We start from the raw sequence: 15,218 nt of genomic DNA on the forward strand, positions 1-15,218 counted from the left end.
TGATCTGGTTATCAGCAGTGATCATTCGTGTATTAAGAATTTGCAGATAAAGGAACCACTAGGTGGCAGTGATCACAGTGTGCTGAAGTGGGATTTACTCAAAGAGGTAACTACCGTCAGGGGTAAAGGAAAGGGTTTTTGCTTCCGTAAAGGGGAGTACAGTGGTCTCAGACAGTTTTTAAATTCTGTACAGTGGGATCAACTGACGATGTTACAAACAGTAAATTCTAAGTGGGAAGCATTCAAAGAATTAATCGTGGAAGCTACTAGACTTTATATACCGATTAAGAAATATCGTTCAAGGTTTAGGCCTAAATGGTTATCAAATGAACTAATGAGACTCGTGACAGAGAAGAAAAATGCATGGGATGCATATAAATTATCAGGTGACGCAGAAGCCTGTGGCAGATATAAGCTAGTCTGTAATCAGGTCACAAAGGAGGTTCGGCAGGCGAAGGCGGATTACGAGAAATCTTTGGCAAAAGATGCTAAGAAAAACAGCAAGGATTTCTTTACTTATATAAACTCTAAAAGGAAGGGGATTAATATGATTGGTCCACTTGACATCGATGGTTCGACTGTTGATGATCCTGCTCAGATAGCAAACAAACTGAATGAGTATTTTGCATCTACATTCACACGTGAGGAATTATTACAATTTGAAAATGGAAGAAGGTTATCAAATTGTAGCAGTGTGCTTAATGATTTTGTAATAACTGAGAGCAAAGTGGAGGAGAAATTGTTGAAGTTAAACATAAGAAAGGCACCTGGGGTGGATGGGATCTATCCAGTTATTTTAAAGAGGCGGCAAAGCAACTAAGCAAACCCTTAGCCATAATTATGAGAGCATCCTTGGACTCAGGGGAGGTTCCCACGGACTGGAGATGTGCAAATGTGTCCCCAATTCACAAAGGTGGATCGAAGGGTGACACGAGTAATTACAGACCAGCTAGTTTAACTTCTGTTCCGGGTAAAATAATGGAGTCGCTGGTTAAAGATGCATTGCAGGATCATCTAGACAAGACTGCAGCAATACTTCAAACACAGCATGGGTTTGTTAAGGGAAAGTCTTGTCTGACAAATTTGATTGGTTATTATGATGTGGTCACAAAGGAACTGGATGCAAAAAATAATTTTGATATCATATACTTGGATTTCAGGAAAGCTTTTGACACTGTTGCGCATGGAAGACTACTGTACAAATTGGAGCAGAATGGTATTAAGGGTAAGTTGCTACAATGGATAAAAGGATGGTTAAGTGGGAGAAGACAGAGGGTGATAATCAATGGGTGCTGCTCTTCGTGGACTAATGTTATTAGTGGAGTCCCACAGGGTTCGGTGTTGGGTCCACTGTTGTTTTGTGTATTTATCCATGATATTGATGAAGGTATATCAGGCTTAATGTCGAAGTTTGCAGATGACACAAAGGTTGGCAGGGTTGTTAATGACAGTAATGGCAGTGTGCTACTGCAACAGGATCTAGATAATTTGGGCAGATGGGCTAAGAAGTGGCAACTGAAATTCAACCTTGACAAATGCAAAGTACTGCATATGGGTAGAAGTAACCCCAGAGAAACGTACCAACTGTGTGGTACTACACTTAAGGTGGTAGAAAATGAAAAAGACCTGGGAGTAATTGTACAGTCAGATATGAAGTTTTCTGAGCAGTGCAGACAGGCTGCTAGGGCGGGTCATGGGGCTTTGTCAATGATATATAGGAATTTTGCTAGCAGGGAAAAGGAGGTGATTGTCCCTCTGTATAAGGCAATGGTCAGGCCACGCCTTGAGTACTGCGTACAGGTCTGGAGGCCTCATTTTAGGAAGGATGTAGATTTGCTTGAGCGTGTACAGAGAAGAGCAACACGATTGGTGAGGGGAATGAAGGGATTCTCTTACCAAGAGAGGCTTAAGTTCTGCAAATTGCAGTGGCTGGAGACTAGGCACCTGCGCGGTGATCTGATTGAGGTCTATAAGGCCTTGAATGGGTTGAGCACGCTGTATTCTGATGGGATCCTTCCACTTGTTCAGATTACCAACCTACGGGGACATAAGTTCAAATTAAGAAAGGACAGATGTAGAATAGATGTGCGGAAATTTGCCTTTAGCCAGCGGGTGGTTAATTGCTGGAACAAACTTCCATCTGTCGTTGTAGAAGTTGATAGGTTAAATAAATTTAAGGAGGAACTGGACAGGCATTTGGAGGGAATGGTGTGATTTTTTTTTTTTTTTTTTTTTTTTTTGGCTGATGCTGCATAAGCTCCTACACTTGCTTTCTTGCATCATGTGCCACTACTACTACTACTCACTAAATTCCAATTCCATTCCTTATATCTGTGTGGCACCACATCTCTGATTTCCCAACAATATCTGCCTTTGATGTCTTGACCAGCACTTGAAATTCATCAAATTTATATACTATACTCCTAGCATTGGTGCACATACATGTATTTATTCTTACTCTTGCCGACCGGGCTAGCCAGGTGGGTAAAGTGTCTGTCTAGCAACCGAAAGGTCGCGGGTTCGAATCCCGCCTCGGGCTTGAATCAGAGTAAAATGCAAAAACTTTAGGAGGTGCACTATGGCCACAGAAGCCGATGTGCCAACAACTAACAAAAAAAAAAAAAAAAAATTCTTACTCTTAGTTACCTTAACACAGCCCATGTATTTAGTTGTTTCATGATGACTCCCAGCAACTTGCCATCCAGGCTGCTGCTTATTCCAATAGAAGCAGTGCAAGAATCACTTCCACCTCTGCCTGCAGGTACTGTTAATCTATTAGTCTATGAATCCCCCCCAAGCTAGCAGTTTTCCCATCCACCTAACCCTGCTTCAATAGCAACAGCAAATATTCTTGCACTCTTTCTGTTTAAGTGTATCCCATCCCAGCAGAAGCTGTCTCTCCTGAAAACAAGCAGAGACCCCATTGAGGAAAATTCTACTTCATGAGGCTTGCACAATCTCTCCAGTGCCGAATTTATTGACAAGGATCTCATCATATTCTCCCTCTTATCGTGTCTAGGCAGAATTGCTGACAGTTTCAGCAGTGACTATCCTCTAATTAATTCTGTAGGTTTTTTATGGGCCTTTTATGTATACAAGGATATCACCTTTTGTGCCCTTAAAAGATGATATCTTCTCTACAACGTCATTAACTTTTGCCCCTGGCTGGCATATCCTGGTCATGTTCCACCTATCCTTTTTGCACAATATATTTCCCGTTTCCCTGACAGTAAAGTACCCGACAAAAACTAGTTCCTGTGGGAGCAGCACGTTGTGCCTTGGGGCTTGCCGCTGTGTTGCCTGGGCTCAAGTGCAAGCATTTGTGTGGGCAGCTGAGAGCATGACAGGCCCTTCAATTTAAATCTTTTGAGGGCATCTACCCTGTTCTTAAAGCTCATAAAGGCCCATAACAGCACTGAGTTGGTGCCTAACTTCCTCATACTCCTTACATTTTTTATGTAGTACAATGGATTCTGGTTATTTGGCCCACCGGTTAATCAGGGCAGCCATTTATTTGGGACAAATCTTAAAGAACAGTACCTAATCGAGAAAATATCCAGGGTTTTCTTCGCTTAATTGGGGCAGGAGACCACAGCACTCGAGATTACCCTACATCTGTCTTCAACCATACCACGTGGTCCAGTCGGATTTCTGGAGGTCACAACCATAAAACAATTAGCAGTTTACTGTTTATTGGGCTTTTCTGTTAGTGAAATCTGTTATAAATGGATAGTAAACTCGATCTTATTGAATTTGTGTTAATACCAATACCTGGAATTCTGTGGGTTTTCATGTTATAACGGTGAAATGTATTTCCCCTTCCATGAAATCCTCAATCATATAAAAAAACAAATAAATTTTCAGAATCTTCTCTTCATTCCTATTTTTAAGCTTCGTAACTTGTTACTCTGTTCTCACTTGCACGTATCGTGTTAATTGCAATTTGTGCGTGCTGTGTTCTTTGTTATTGATTGCTTATCTTTTTTACTGTTTAAAATTTTAACCCCCCCCCCAAATGTCAGTGAATAGAAATATCAACTAGTTAGTGTGTACATATTAATTAAGCCATGCACATAAGTGTAAATTTATTTTTATTTTGCTAACCTATGGAAAATATTCTTCCAATTTTCACGTAGTGTTTAATTTTTTAATTGGTAACTGTAATAAAGTGTAAATTTGTGCTATATATATATATATATATATATATATCTTTATTTTCGCTTATTAGAATTGTTGTTTAATAGAATCAAAATTCAATTCACAAACACGATCACATTGACTGGCACTTACTACATATCATACAGTGAATGTAGTTTACTATAGTGAGTGCATCGTAACGTGATTTGATCGCACAGAGAGTCAGTTGTAAAAAGGGGCGGTCCACTGTATTTTTAATTGGGGCAACCACTTAATTGGGCCAAAATGCACTATCCCAATGTGTCCCAAATAACCAGAATCCACTGTATATATTTTGCATTAAAATACTTTTATTCAATATAGTTTTTTTAATATATATTGCATAAAAGTATTTTTATTTCTTTTAATATCAGGTTGATTTCTATATTTTTATGATGCTATGATGAATTAGGTAACTTCTTCCATGCAATGGTTGTAGGCAGTGTACTTTAATATAATTTTAAGCCTTTGTTTTATGTTATTAATGCTATCCTTTATCCATAACGGATACAGTTAATATCCACAAAGCTAAGCAAGCATATCTGTAAAAGCTAATTAATCCTTAAGGCTGTACTACCAAAGCATAGGAAATATTTAAGTAGGTATGATTTCGTATTACATGATAGTCTGTACATTTGTTTATCTATTTGTTATTTAGAATATCTTTATATGCACTCAACCAAAGCAGCTTTTATAGAAATATTTATTTATACATTTATAGGGGCATCATTTTTAGGGGGTTACTGTGCAGCAGCACTTGCTGGCTATCCAGAAATCCACCAAATGGCATATCTTGCTTCTTCATTATGTTGCGTTGGAGCTTTAGCTGGACTTGCTTCTCAAAAAACATCTCGACTTGGTAACTCATTAGGTATGATTGGAGTGTCTGGTGGTTTGGCAGCAACACTTGGAACAATGAACATTACTCCTGAATTAGCAGTCCAAATTGCTGCTTGCATGACTTCAGGTAAAGACGTCCTAATAAAGATTTTATTAGTTAGTTTGTCATTTTAATTAGTTATTAGTTTGTCCTTTTAATTTATTATAAATGTTTATTATTCAAACAAAGTGAAAATGTTCCCATTCACTTTGTGTCTGAGTATCACCCTTCATGTCTGTTTATATTAACATCTACTGTTATCACCTACTCTTTGGTTATATTATAACCAAAGATAAGAAAACTTAAAGATTTTAATCTAATGTGATCAGTAAAAAGTAAATACATGGGATATAGTGATATTTAGGAAGAGTCCTGTGTAAAAACATTTATGAGAAAATTTAATAAGACTAACTGAAAATTACATAAAATATGTTAATATTCATGAATTTAGTCTTTATCTTTAGCACTTTTATCAGTGGAAAGAACTTTAAAGAACTTAGTTTAAAGTTACATATTGAACTACAAGCTTATTTACAAATTTTTTGGTCTAATAAACAAAAGTTGTTGACACCAAACATTTGATTTATAAACTCGTATCTCAACTTGCATGCTTTTCCTTGACTTCACAAGACATTATCTTTTGAAAGTGAAATGGATAATGGCTCACTATGGCCTTAGATGCTGATGCACCTAATAAATCCCCAAACAAACAAGATATGGGTAAAGACAAAATATTTTCACCTTTTATGTACATTATTTGATATATTTAATAACAATTTAACGTATAGTGTACAGCAGGCCCTTGTTATAATGCGGTTCACTTTACGCTAATTCTCTATAACGCTGTTCTTATATTATAAACCGTATCTCACTATAACACTGTCATAACTCACTATAACGCTATTTTACTAGCGTACAGATTGACTTTTTGACAAACCCTGCTTCAGTCCAGTCCATTTTTAAGCCTTTTTTTTTTTTTTTTTTTTTTTAGCAAAAGGAGAAAATTGCCACTGTGAAATTAACTAATTATTTTTATGATTTCTACTCTATGAACAAAATTGAAACTTTCAATATGCTCTATTTTCTTGTTTTGGATTTGATGTTATCATAAAGTTTCCAGCGAGAAATTCTCTTTTAGTACACAAGCTGAAAAAATTCACCATCCAGTGTCTCATATGCTGTTAAAAAGTCTGCATTTCCTGTTCTGATCTGTAATAGAAAGATATACCCTATTGAAAAATAGATTTACTCCCTATCTCTTCTTTTGTTTTACCGTGGGAACTATAACTTGCGAAAAGGTTATTTCACACAATGCGGCGCCCCCGTAGCCAGGTGGGAAGGAGCAGCAGCAGCAGTGAGTAGCATACGCTTCTTTATTAGACCGGGGTTCAAGCCCGTCACCACCAAATACGGAGGATGCGGAAAGGTCAGGGAATGACCACCGCATATCCCGAAGCAATATGGCCTTAGTTGCTAATGCTCCTAAAAAAAAAAACTAAATAACAATAAATAATAACAACAATTTCACACAATCAACCCCATGAGTCCTAAATGTGGTGCTGTTTCTTGTATTCTCTTACCTTCTGAACTCCTCTGACCGTGTGATCATCCTGAATTACAGAAAATTTGTTTGTTTTACTATCCAAATGGCCATATGTACTCCATTCTGTCTTCTAAGCTGCATTGCCTTGAAATTATACCCTTTGGGAATATTGGCTAATACATCTGTTACAAGCAGTTTACATTCCCTCATAACGAATTACTTTCAGTAACATAAAGGGTAACTTCCCTGTTTGATTTTACTGTATGGGACTTCTCAGAATAAAACACCTATTGTATCAAAGGCTGATATTGTTGGGATATCAGAGACATGGTGTCACACTGATATTAGGAATGCAGAATTGGAATTTGGGGAGTACAATGTGCACAGAAAGGATAGGAAGGGAGGAGGTGTCATGCTGTGTTAATTAAGAAAAAGATAAAATCAAAAGAAGTGCATGCAGTCGATATAGATGAACAGTGCACTGTTGAGTCAGTTTGGTGTGACATAAGCATTGTGAAAGAAAAAATAAGAGTAGGAGTGTGTTATAGGCCTAATGACTCGAATGAGTACAATGAATAATTGTACAGAGAAATAGAGTGGGCTAGTAAATCAGAATGTCTTATAATGGGGGATTTTAACTTCCCAGATATTGACTGGAACTTGTGGGATGGTCACTCACACACTAGTAAGACTTTTGTGGATTTATTGGATGATTGTTTCCTGCAGCAGCATGTTCGAAAGGCAACCAGAGAGGGTAATACTCTTGATCTGGTTATCAGCAGTGATCATTCTTGTATTAAGAATTTGCAGATAAAGGAACCACTAGGTGGCAGTGATCACAATGTACTGATGTGGGATTTACTTAAAGATATAATTACTATCAGGAGTAAAGGAAAGTGTTCTTGCTTCCGTAAAGGTGAGTATAGTGGTCTCAGGCAGTTTTTAAATTCTCTACAGTGGGATCAACTGATGATGTTACCAACAGTAAATTCTAAGTGGGAACCATTCAAGGAATTAATCGTGGAAGCTACTACAAGTTTCATACCTATTAAGAAATATTGTTCAAGGTTTAGGCCTAAATGGTTATCAAATGAACTAATGAGACTCGTGACAGAGAAGAAAAATGCATGGGATGCATATAAATTATCAAGTGACTCAGAAGCCTCTGGCAGATATATGCTAGTCTGTAATCAGGTCACAAAGGAGGTTAGGCAGGCGATGGCAGATTACGAGAAATCTTTGGCAAAGGATGCTAAGAAAACCAGCAAGGATTTCTTTACTTATATAAACTCTAAAAGGAAGGGGATGAATCTGATTGGTCCACTTGATATCAATGGTTTGACTGTTGATGATGCTGCTCAGATAACAAACAAACTGAATGAGTATTTTGCATCTACATTCACACATGAGGAGTTATTAAGTGCAGACGAGCTGCAAGAGTAGCTCATGGTGTCTTGTCAATGATATACAGGAATTTTTCTAGCAGGGATAAGGAGGTGATTATTCCCTTGTATAAGGCAATGGTTAGGCCACATCTTGAGTACTGTATACAGGTCTGGAGGCCTCATTTCAAGAAGGATGTAGAGCTGCTGGAACGGGTACAGAGAAGGGTAACAAGATTAGTGAATGGAACAAAGGGTTGCTCTTACGAAGAAAGGCTTAAGTTTTGCAAATTACAGAGTCTGGAGACTAGGCACCGGCGAGGTGATCTGATAGAGGTGTATGAGGCTTTGAATGGTTTGAGCATGCTCAATGCCAATGGGATTCTTCATCTTGCTCAGAATAATCAGCTCAGAGGGCATAAATTCAAATTGAGGAAGGACGGATGTCGGATAGATGTGCGGAAATTTGCCTTTGGCTAGCCGGTGGTTGGTTGGTGGAACCGACTTCCATCACTTGTTGTTGAAGTTGATAGCCTAAACAAATTTAAGGCTCAACTGAACAGGTATTTCGAGCGAACGGAGGGGTGAAATGGGAGTGGTGTGTTTTTTTTTTTTTTTGGCTGATGCTGAATAAGCTTGCTTTCTTGCATCATATGCGTCTACTAATGCTAATGCTAACAACGTAGCAATACAGCGATAAGCCGCAAGTGCAGATCAAGAAGGAACCAAATCTTTCAAAAAAGAACTTGTTAAAATTATTGAAGAGGGGTGTTTTACTGCTCAACAAGTTTTTAACATAGATGAAACAGGTATTTTTTTAGAAAAGCATGCCCAAAAGAAGTTTCATATTGAAAGAAGAAAAAAAAAACATATCAGGCTTCAAAGCGGCGAAGGATTGGTTGACTTTCTTTTTTGGGTGGTAACGCTGCAGGGGATTTCAAATTAAAACCCCTTTTAGTTTACCATTCAGAAAATCCAAGGGCTCTTAAAGGTTTACTAAATAAAACTTACCTGTAATCTGGAAGGCTAATAAAAAAGCTTGGGTAACCAGGCCGCTTTTCATTGATTGGTACACTGAGTTCTTCTGTCCCGCAGTGGAAAGATATTGTGCAAAAAAATAACCTTGATTACAAAGCAATTCTGATCATGGACAATGCACCAGGACACACAAGCAAAGAGAGCTTAGAAGACTTGAACAATCACATAAAAGTTTTTTACATGCCTCCAAACACTACATCTCTGATCCAACTAATGGACCAAGGTGTAATTGCCACATTTAAAGCGTACTACATAAGGAACACCTTTTCCCAAGCTATTAAAGCCATCAACACCGAAAATGTACCAAGCCTAAAGGAGTTTTGGAAATCCTGTAACATTAAAACCACCATCTACAACATTTCAAGTACCTGGGATGAAGTGACTCAGAAAACTGTGACTGGAGTGTGGAGGAAAGTTTGGAAGAATTGCATAAAGCATTCCCAGGAACCTGATTCTGTTGAAAATGTTAAAACGCAAATTGTTGAGCTCAGAAAAGAAGCAGGATTTGATGAAATTGACAATGACAATGTACAAGAGATGATCGACAATGACAGATGGCCTCTCTAATGAAGAACTAATGGAAATGATAAAAGAACAAGAGCTTGCTATTGAGGGAGAAGATGATAAAGATATTACAGATGAAGAATCGATGAAGTCTCTGACTGCAAAAGGACTTAGTGAATCTTTTGAACACTTTCAAAAAATGTGTGATTATTTCTGGGAGAACGACCTTGACATGGAACAAAGTGCCGAGGTAATAAGAAATTTGAAGAAAGAAATGAATCCCTACATGATGTTGTACAAAGAGAGGAAGAGGGCCAAAGCACAACCCAAAATCGATACATTTTTCAGTCTGAAAACTCGAGAGCACAGGGCCATCATATTAATAAATTCTTGATTTTAGTTAGTTAATTACCACATAATTATATATGTATGTAATGTAGAATATTTTATATGTACAAAAATTTGAATATTAAAATTTTTAAACTGACATTTGTGTGTATTTTCACTGCCATTTATTATTGATTAGGAAATATTCTATGGAATAGACCGCAAGTCACAAATAAATATGTTACCTTATGGGAATACGGTGCTCGCTTAGCACTCTGTTTTTCAGGATCGAATTATCAACATTAAGCGGGGATCACCTGTATATTCAATTAAATGTGGTGCACTATTTAGATAGGGGTCAGAAGATGGTCAATTGCATTGCATAAAAATAAAAGCTTATAACATAATTTTCTGAAGAACATGAATGTCAGAAACCTCATTGGTTATTTGCCTAATTTAGTTTTTTTGGTTTACTTCAAATTTTTATGTACTTAACTGAATGAGTATTTTGCATCTACATTCACACATGAGGAATTCTTTAGGAAAGGGGATGCCAGAAGTTTATGAAGCTCTAACAGTGAGCTAAATGATTTTGTAATAACTGAGAGGAATGTAGAAGAGAAATTGTTGAAGTTAAAGATAAGAAAGTCACCTGGGGTGGATGAGATCTAACCAGTTATATTAAGGAAGGCAGCAAAGGAAGTAAGCAAACCCTTAACCATAATCTTGAAAGCTTCCTTGGATTCAGGGGAGGTCCCTGTGGACTGGAGATGTGCAAATGTATCCCCAATTCGCAAAGGGGGATTGATCAATAAAGAGTGACATAAGTAATTACAGACCTATTAGTTTAACTTCTGTTCCAGGTAAAATCACTGGTAAAAGATCTAATGCAGGATCATCTAAACAAGGCCACAATTATACTTCAAACACAGCATGGGTTTGTTAAGGGGAAATCTTCTTTGATCAATTTGATTGGTTACTATGATGAGGTCACAAAAGAACTGGATCCGAAAAAATAATTTTGATATCATATACTTGGATTTCAGAAAAGGCTTTTGATACTGTTGCACAGAAGATTGCTGTACAGATTGGAGCAGTGTGGCATTAAGGGAAGGTGCTGCTATGGATAAAAGGATGGTTGAGTGGGAGAAAACAGTGTGTGGTAATCAATGGATATTTCTTTTCTTGGATTGATGTTGTTAGTAGAGTTCTCCAGGGTTCAGGTTGGGGCCATTGTTGTTTTCTATATTTATCAGTGATATTGATGAAGGCATATCAGGCTTAATGTCCAAGTTTGCAGATGATACAAAGGTTGGCACGGTGGTTAAAGATGCTAATGACAGTATGCTACTGCAATCTAACTTAGGAGCTTTACTCCCTTGTAGGCCTGAAAGTTCTCTAATAAGTAATCATGAAATTTCAACGTCACTAATTGTATGCTTCCCAGCTTCATGTGCATAGTTCCTCCACACCACAAAAGGTCTTTCATCTGTAAATATCGATGCAAAGTACCTGTTCAGTTTATTCACATCTGCTGAGTTATCTGAGACCTCCTTGTTCCCATTATGCAAGGGCCTGATTTGATTCACTCTTTTTTTTTTATATTCATCTACATGAAGGCCTCCGTAGCTGAGTGGTCAGGAGCGGGAGTGCAGTAGCACATGTTCTTTGAGTAGACCGGGGTTCAAGCCCCTGACTGCTGAATACGGTCGATCTGCCAACCCGCACTGGACCAGCGTGGCAGATTATGGTCCACTTCCCTCAGCATGAATTGTTGAGGCTTCCATCCTGCAGTGGGTTGATAATGGCTGCACTTTACTTTTTTTTTTACATGAAGAATCCGTGAACTTTGCTATCTTAGCCATTGATTTCTTGTAATGTGCCTTTGCCAACCTAATCTTTTCTATAGTACTGTGGGGGATGTTTGAAAAGTTTGTGGCCTGAGAACAAAAGGGTTTATTTGAAGAGTCTGGTAACATGTTACTTTTCAACTTAGTCCCTTTGGAGTCAATACACTTTTGCTACCAATGCGGTAGTGTGTTGATTCAGGCTGTGAAGAAGGTTTCTCTTGAGCATCCAGGAATGCATCCACTGCAGCAGTGATGTCACTGCCATCAGGAAAATGGATGCCGGCCAGGTAATTTTTCAAATTAGGAAATTGGAGACAGTGAATGATGCTAGATCTTGTGAATATAGATGATTATCCCAAGGTTTCAAAGTCGCACTCATGCAGTGCAGACTTTTGAATAGGCATGTTATCCTGGTGGAACAAGACACCTTTACTGAGTTTTCTCTGTGTTTGTCTTTGATGTTTTCATGCAAATACCTTACAGGTGTGTGCAATATGCCCTGTGACTATCTGGCCTTTCTGAAGGTAATCTACTAGCAACACTCAGTATCCCAAAAACCAATGCCATCACCTTGCCAGCAGAAGGATTGACTTGGTTTTCTTTGGAAGGGAAGACTAGCTGTGTGATGGACCTTCCTTGCAAAGTTTGTGACCAAGGGTGAAAGTGATGGCTCCATTTCTCTTCCATGGTCAAAAATCTTGCAAGGAAATTTGATGGATCTGTTTGAAAACAATGCAAATGTTCATGTGATAATTCTCTGCATTTTTGACCTGCTGTCCAGAACTTTGGGACCCGTTGTGTTGATGCCTTTTTCATAGACACATTCAGAGGAGAAGCACACCGACCGGGCTAGCCAGGTGGGTAAAGTGCCTGCCAGGCAACCCGAAGGTCACGGGTTCGAATCCCACCTCGGGCTTGGATCACAGTAAAATGCAAAAACCTTTGGTAGGTGCATTATGGCCATAGAAGCTGATGTGCCAACAACTAACAAGGGGAAAAAAAAAAAAAAAAGAAGCCCAAGATGCTGGCAATGTACCAAGTACCAAACTGTCAAGAACTTCTGGAGTGATGATGTTGCAGGTCTTCTACAGCATGGGTCATCTTCCAGGTTCTCCCTCCCTCACTCATTTAAATTCTGCTGCCCACTTCTTAACCATGGAATAGGAAGGGGCATACCCCAGTATGTACTTAACTGAATGAGTTAAGAACCATATCCTCGTAAATTGCCTTTGGCATTAGTCCCTTTTTGCCCAAATATTGGATGACATGGTGACTGATTTTGTCCACCTTTCTTCATTCATACAACTTTGTTGACTTCAGGACCCGTAATTAAAAAAAAGACATTATTAAAACTGCATAAATTTGGTGAGTTACTATTTGAAGTGTTATACATTAAATACAGAAATTTTAATACTACCACTAACCTTTCATACTTTTGTGATGAACTTTACAAATGCCCTTGTATTTCAAATGCCCCTATTGATCAACTTGTAACTGTTAGCTGTTGTGGATTTCAGTACTTCCATCTTTCTGTTTCTTTCCATGCCATCTCTTTCTGCTGTATTAAACTGGCTCACTCATTATTTGTCCATCTTGGTATCCTCCTTATGCTATATTTTCTTAATAGTATTGTATGCATTCATGCCTTCTGTGACCACAACTTTAAAGATATATTGTAATTCTAATATATTGATGCTCTGTGTGCATTCTCCCCATAGAAGACTAACTTCTTAAGCTGTCATAATCCTCTTTAAATTAAAATCCATTCTTTTCCTTTAACATCTGCTTACTTTCCCCTTATCATCGGACAATATAGAATTCCATGATTTTTCCCTATCAGTGGTTCTTGTGCTTTCAGCCCTGTGGTGTCATCTGATTTGCGGATGATGATCAGGTCTAGAAATTCTTGCCCTTGTACTTTTCCTTAACATGCTGATACAATAAATGATTTAAAAGTTTTGTTTGCCTTTGTGAATTTCCTTACTACTGATTCCAATTAGTTAAAGGCAAAATGAAATCACTCAATGTTTTATTATGAGTGATTTTACACTTGCTCACTCATTCCATTTGCTTGTAGGGCTCACATCTTAATCTTTACAGTCTGATCTGTAGATTATTCTCACTCTCATTATACCTTGCTTCCAACTGACTCACACCACACAGATTCTACACTATCTTGTGCAACTTCTGAATCTGTGAAAGCTTTTATTGCACTCAGGCTCCTTTAGATCAGAAGCATAACTCTACCACACCTTCTATCTTTCCTGTCCTTCCTAAATATATTGTACATACTATAGTGAAACTCATCATTCCCTATTTCTGGTTGAAACCACCATTCCATTAGCCCTATTATTCAGCATTTGTTGCCCTAATCAGGAATTTACATTCATATTATTGACAATACTCTTCTCATTGCTTTGTACACAGTTAAGACTATGTGTTCTTATGTGGTTTACTACCCTGACACACCCCTTGAAGTTATTTAAACCTGTTTCCCTAGCATTAATTTCCCTTTAATTTGAAACATTGCTCTGAACATCTTGCCAATATTGGCTGTTGTGGTAATAAAAAAGAACTCTTGTGTGTGTAAGTGTTACTCTGATCTGTATCATCAGTAAACACATATCTATATTACTCCTGTCCCGGAATCAGGTATCCTCAATGATAATGGCAAAAATCATTGCACCACCTATGTTCAAATGTATCCTCTCTCTCTCTCTCTCTCTCTCTCTCTCTCTCTCTCTCTCTCTCTCTCTCTCTCTCTCTCTCTCTCTCTCTCTCTCTCTCTCTGTAAAAGACATTCCTTTTACCCATAGGTGCAGGCCATGCCGATTATTAAAAAAAAAAAAAAAAAATTTTGCCCAAAAGCACGGCAAGTCCCTCAGGTCCTGAGTTAATCCACAAGGGTTTCAGCATATAGTACCTCTTATTGCCTGGGCAGAGCTGCAGACACATTTTGACCTAAATTGCAGCATATTTTCAATTTAAATAATTTCAATATTCAACAAACTGTTATCTTATGTGTGTGTGTGCTATCATTAGTTTCTACATGAATAATAATGTTCTTTCACATTAGAAAGAATTACAGTAATAGCTTTCACATTAGAAAAAATCACTGTAATAGCTTTCACATTTGTTACTCCTAAACTGATGAAGACTTTTTCATCATTGAATGGAGAATGTGGCTGGTTGATTTCCCTGATGTGCTGCTTTCCTGGAATATTGCTTTGATTGTGATTCTGTCTTTTTTTTAATTATGTGGATGGCTAATCAAGCTGATGTTGATTGTGATATTGGAATTTTGAGGCATGGGGGAGAAGAGAAAGTATAGTTTGAGTGAGTAATTGAAGAACTCCTTTTATAGGAATTTTTGGAGAAAGCTAGTATGTGGGGGAGAATCATTACTTTCTTCTTGTTCCTTCTGATTTGATTAAAAATTGGAGTTAAGAGTTGGTCCTCCTCATTGCTATGTGAAATCAGTATCAAGTATCTTAAGCCAGGACATAACAGTGTGCTGC

At 37.9% G+C, this 15,218-nt stretch overlaps 1 protein-coding gene across 2 annotated transcripts in view; it reads left to right on the forward strand.

Moving 5' to 3' along the window:
• LOC150085480 (NAD(P) transhydrogenase, mitochondrial-like) overlaps positions 1 to 15,218 on the forward strand; it is a 445,310-nt gene that overhangs the window by 255,950 nt on the left and 174,142 nt on the right. For both annotated transcript variants that reach the window (XM_090374063.1, XM_090374062.1), the window contains exon 9: positions 4,898 to 5,143. In XM_090374063.1, the coding sequence (XP_090230189.1) occupies positions 4,898 to 5,143 (246 nt within the window). The remainder of the gene's footprint in view (positions 1 to 4,897; positions 5,144 to 15,218) is intronic.

This window comes from Mastigoproctus giganteus, chromosome 5 (genome assembly GCF_048544385.1).
Source record: "Mastigoproctus giganteus isolate SK-2022 chromosome 5, ASM4854438v1, whole genome shotgun sequence".
Taxonomy (NCBI): Eukaryota; Metazoa; Arthropoda; class Arachnida; order Uropygi; family Thelyphonidae; genus Mastigoproctus; species Mastigoproctus giganteus.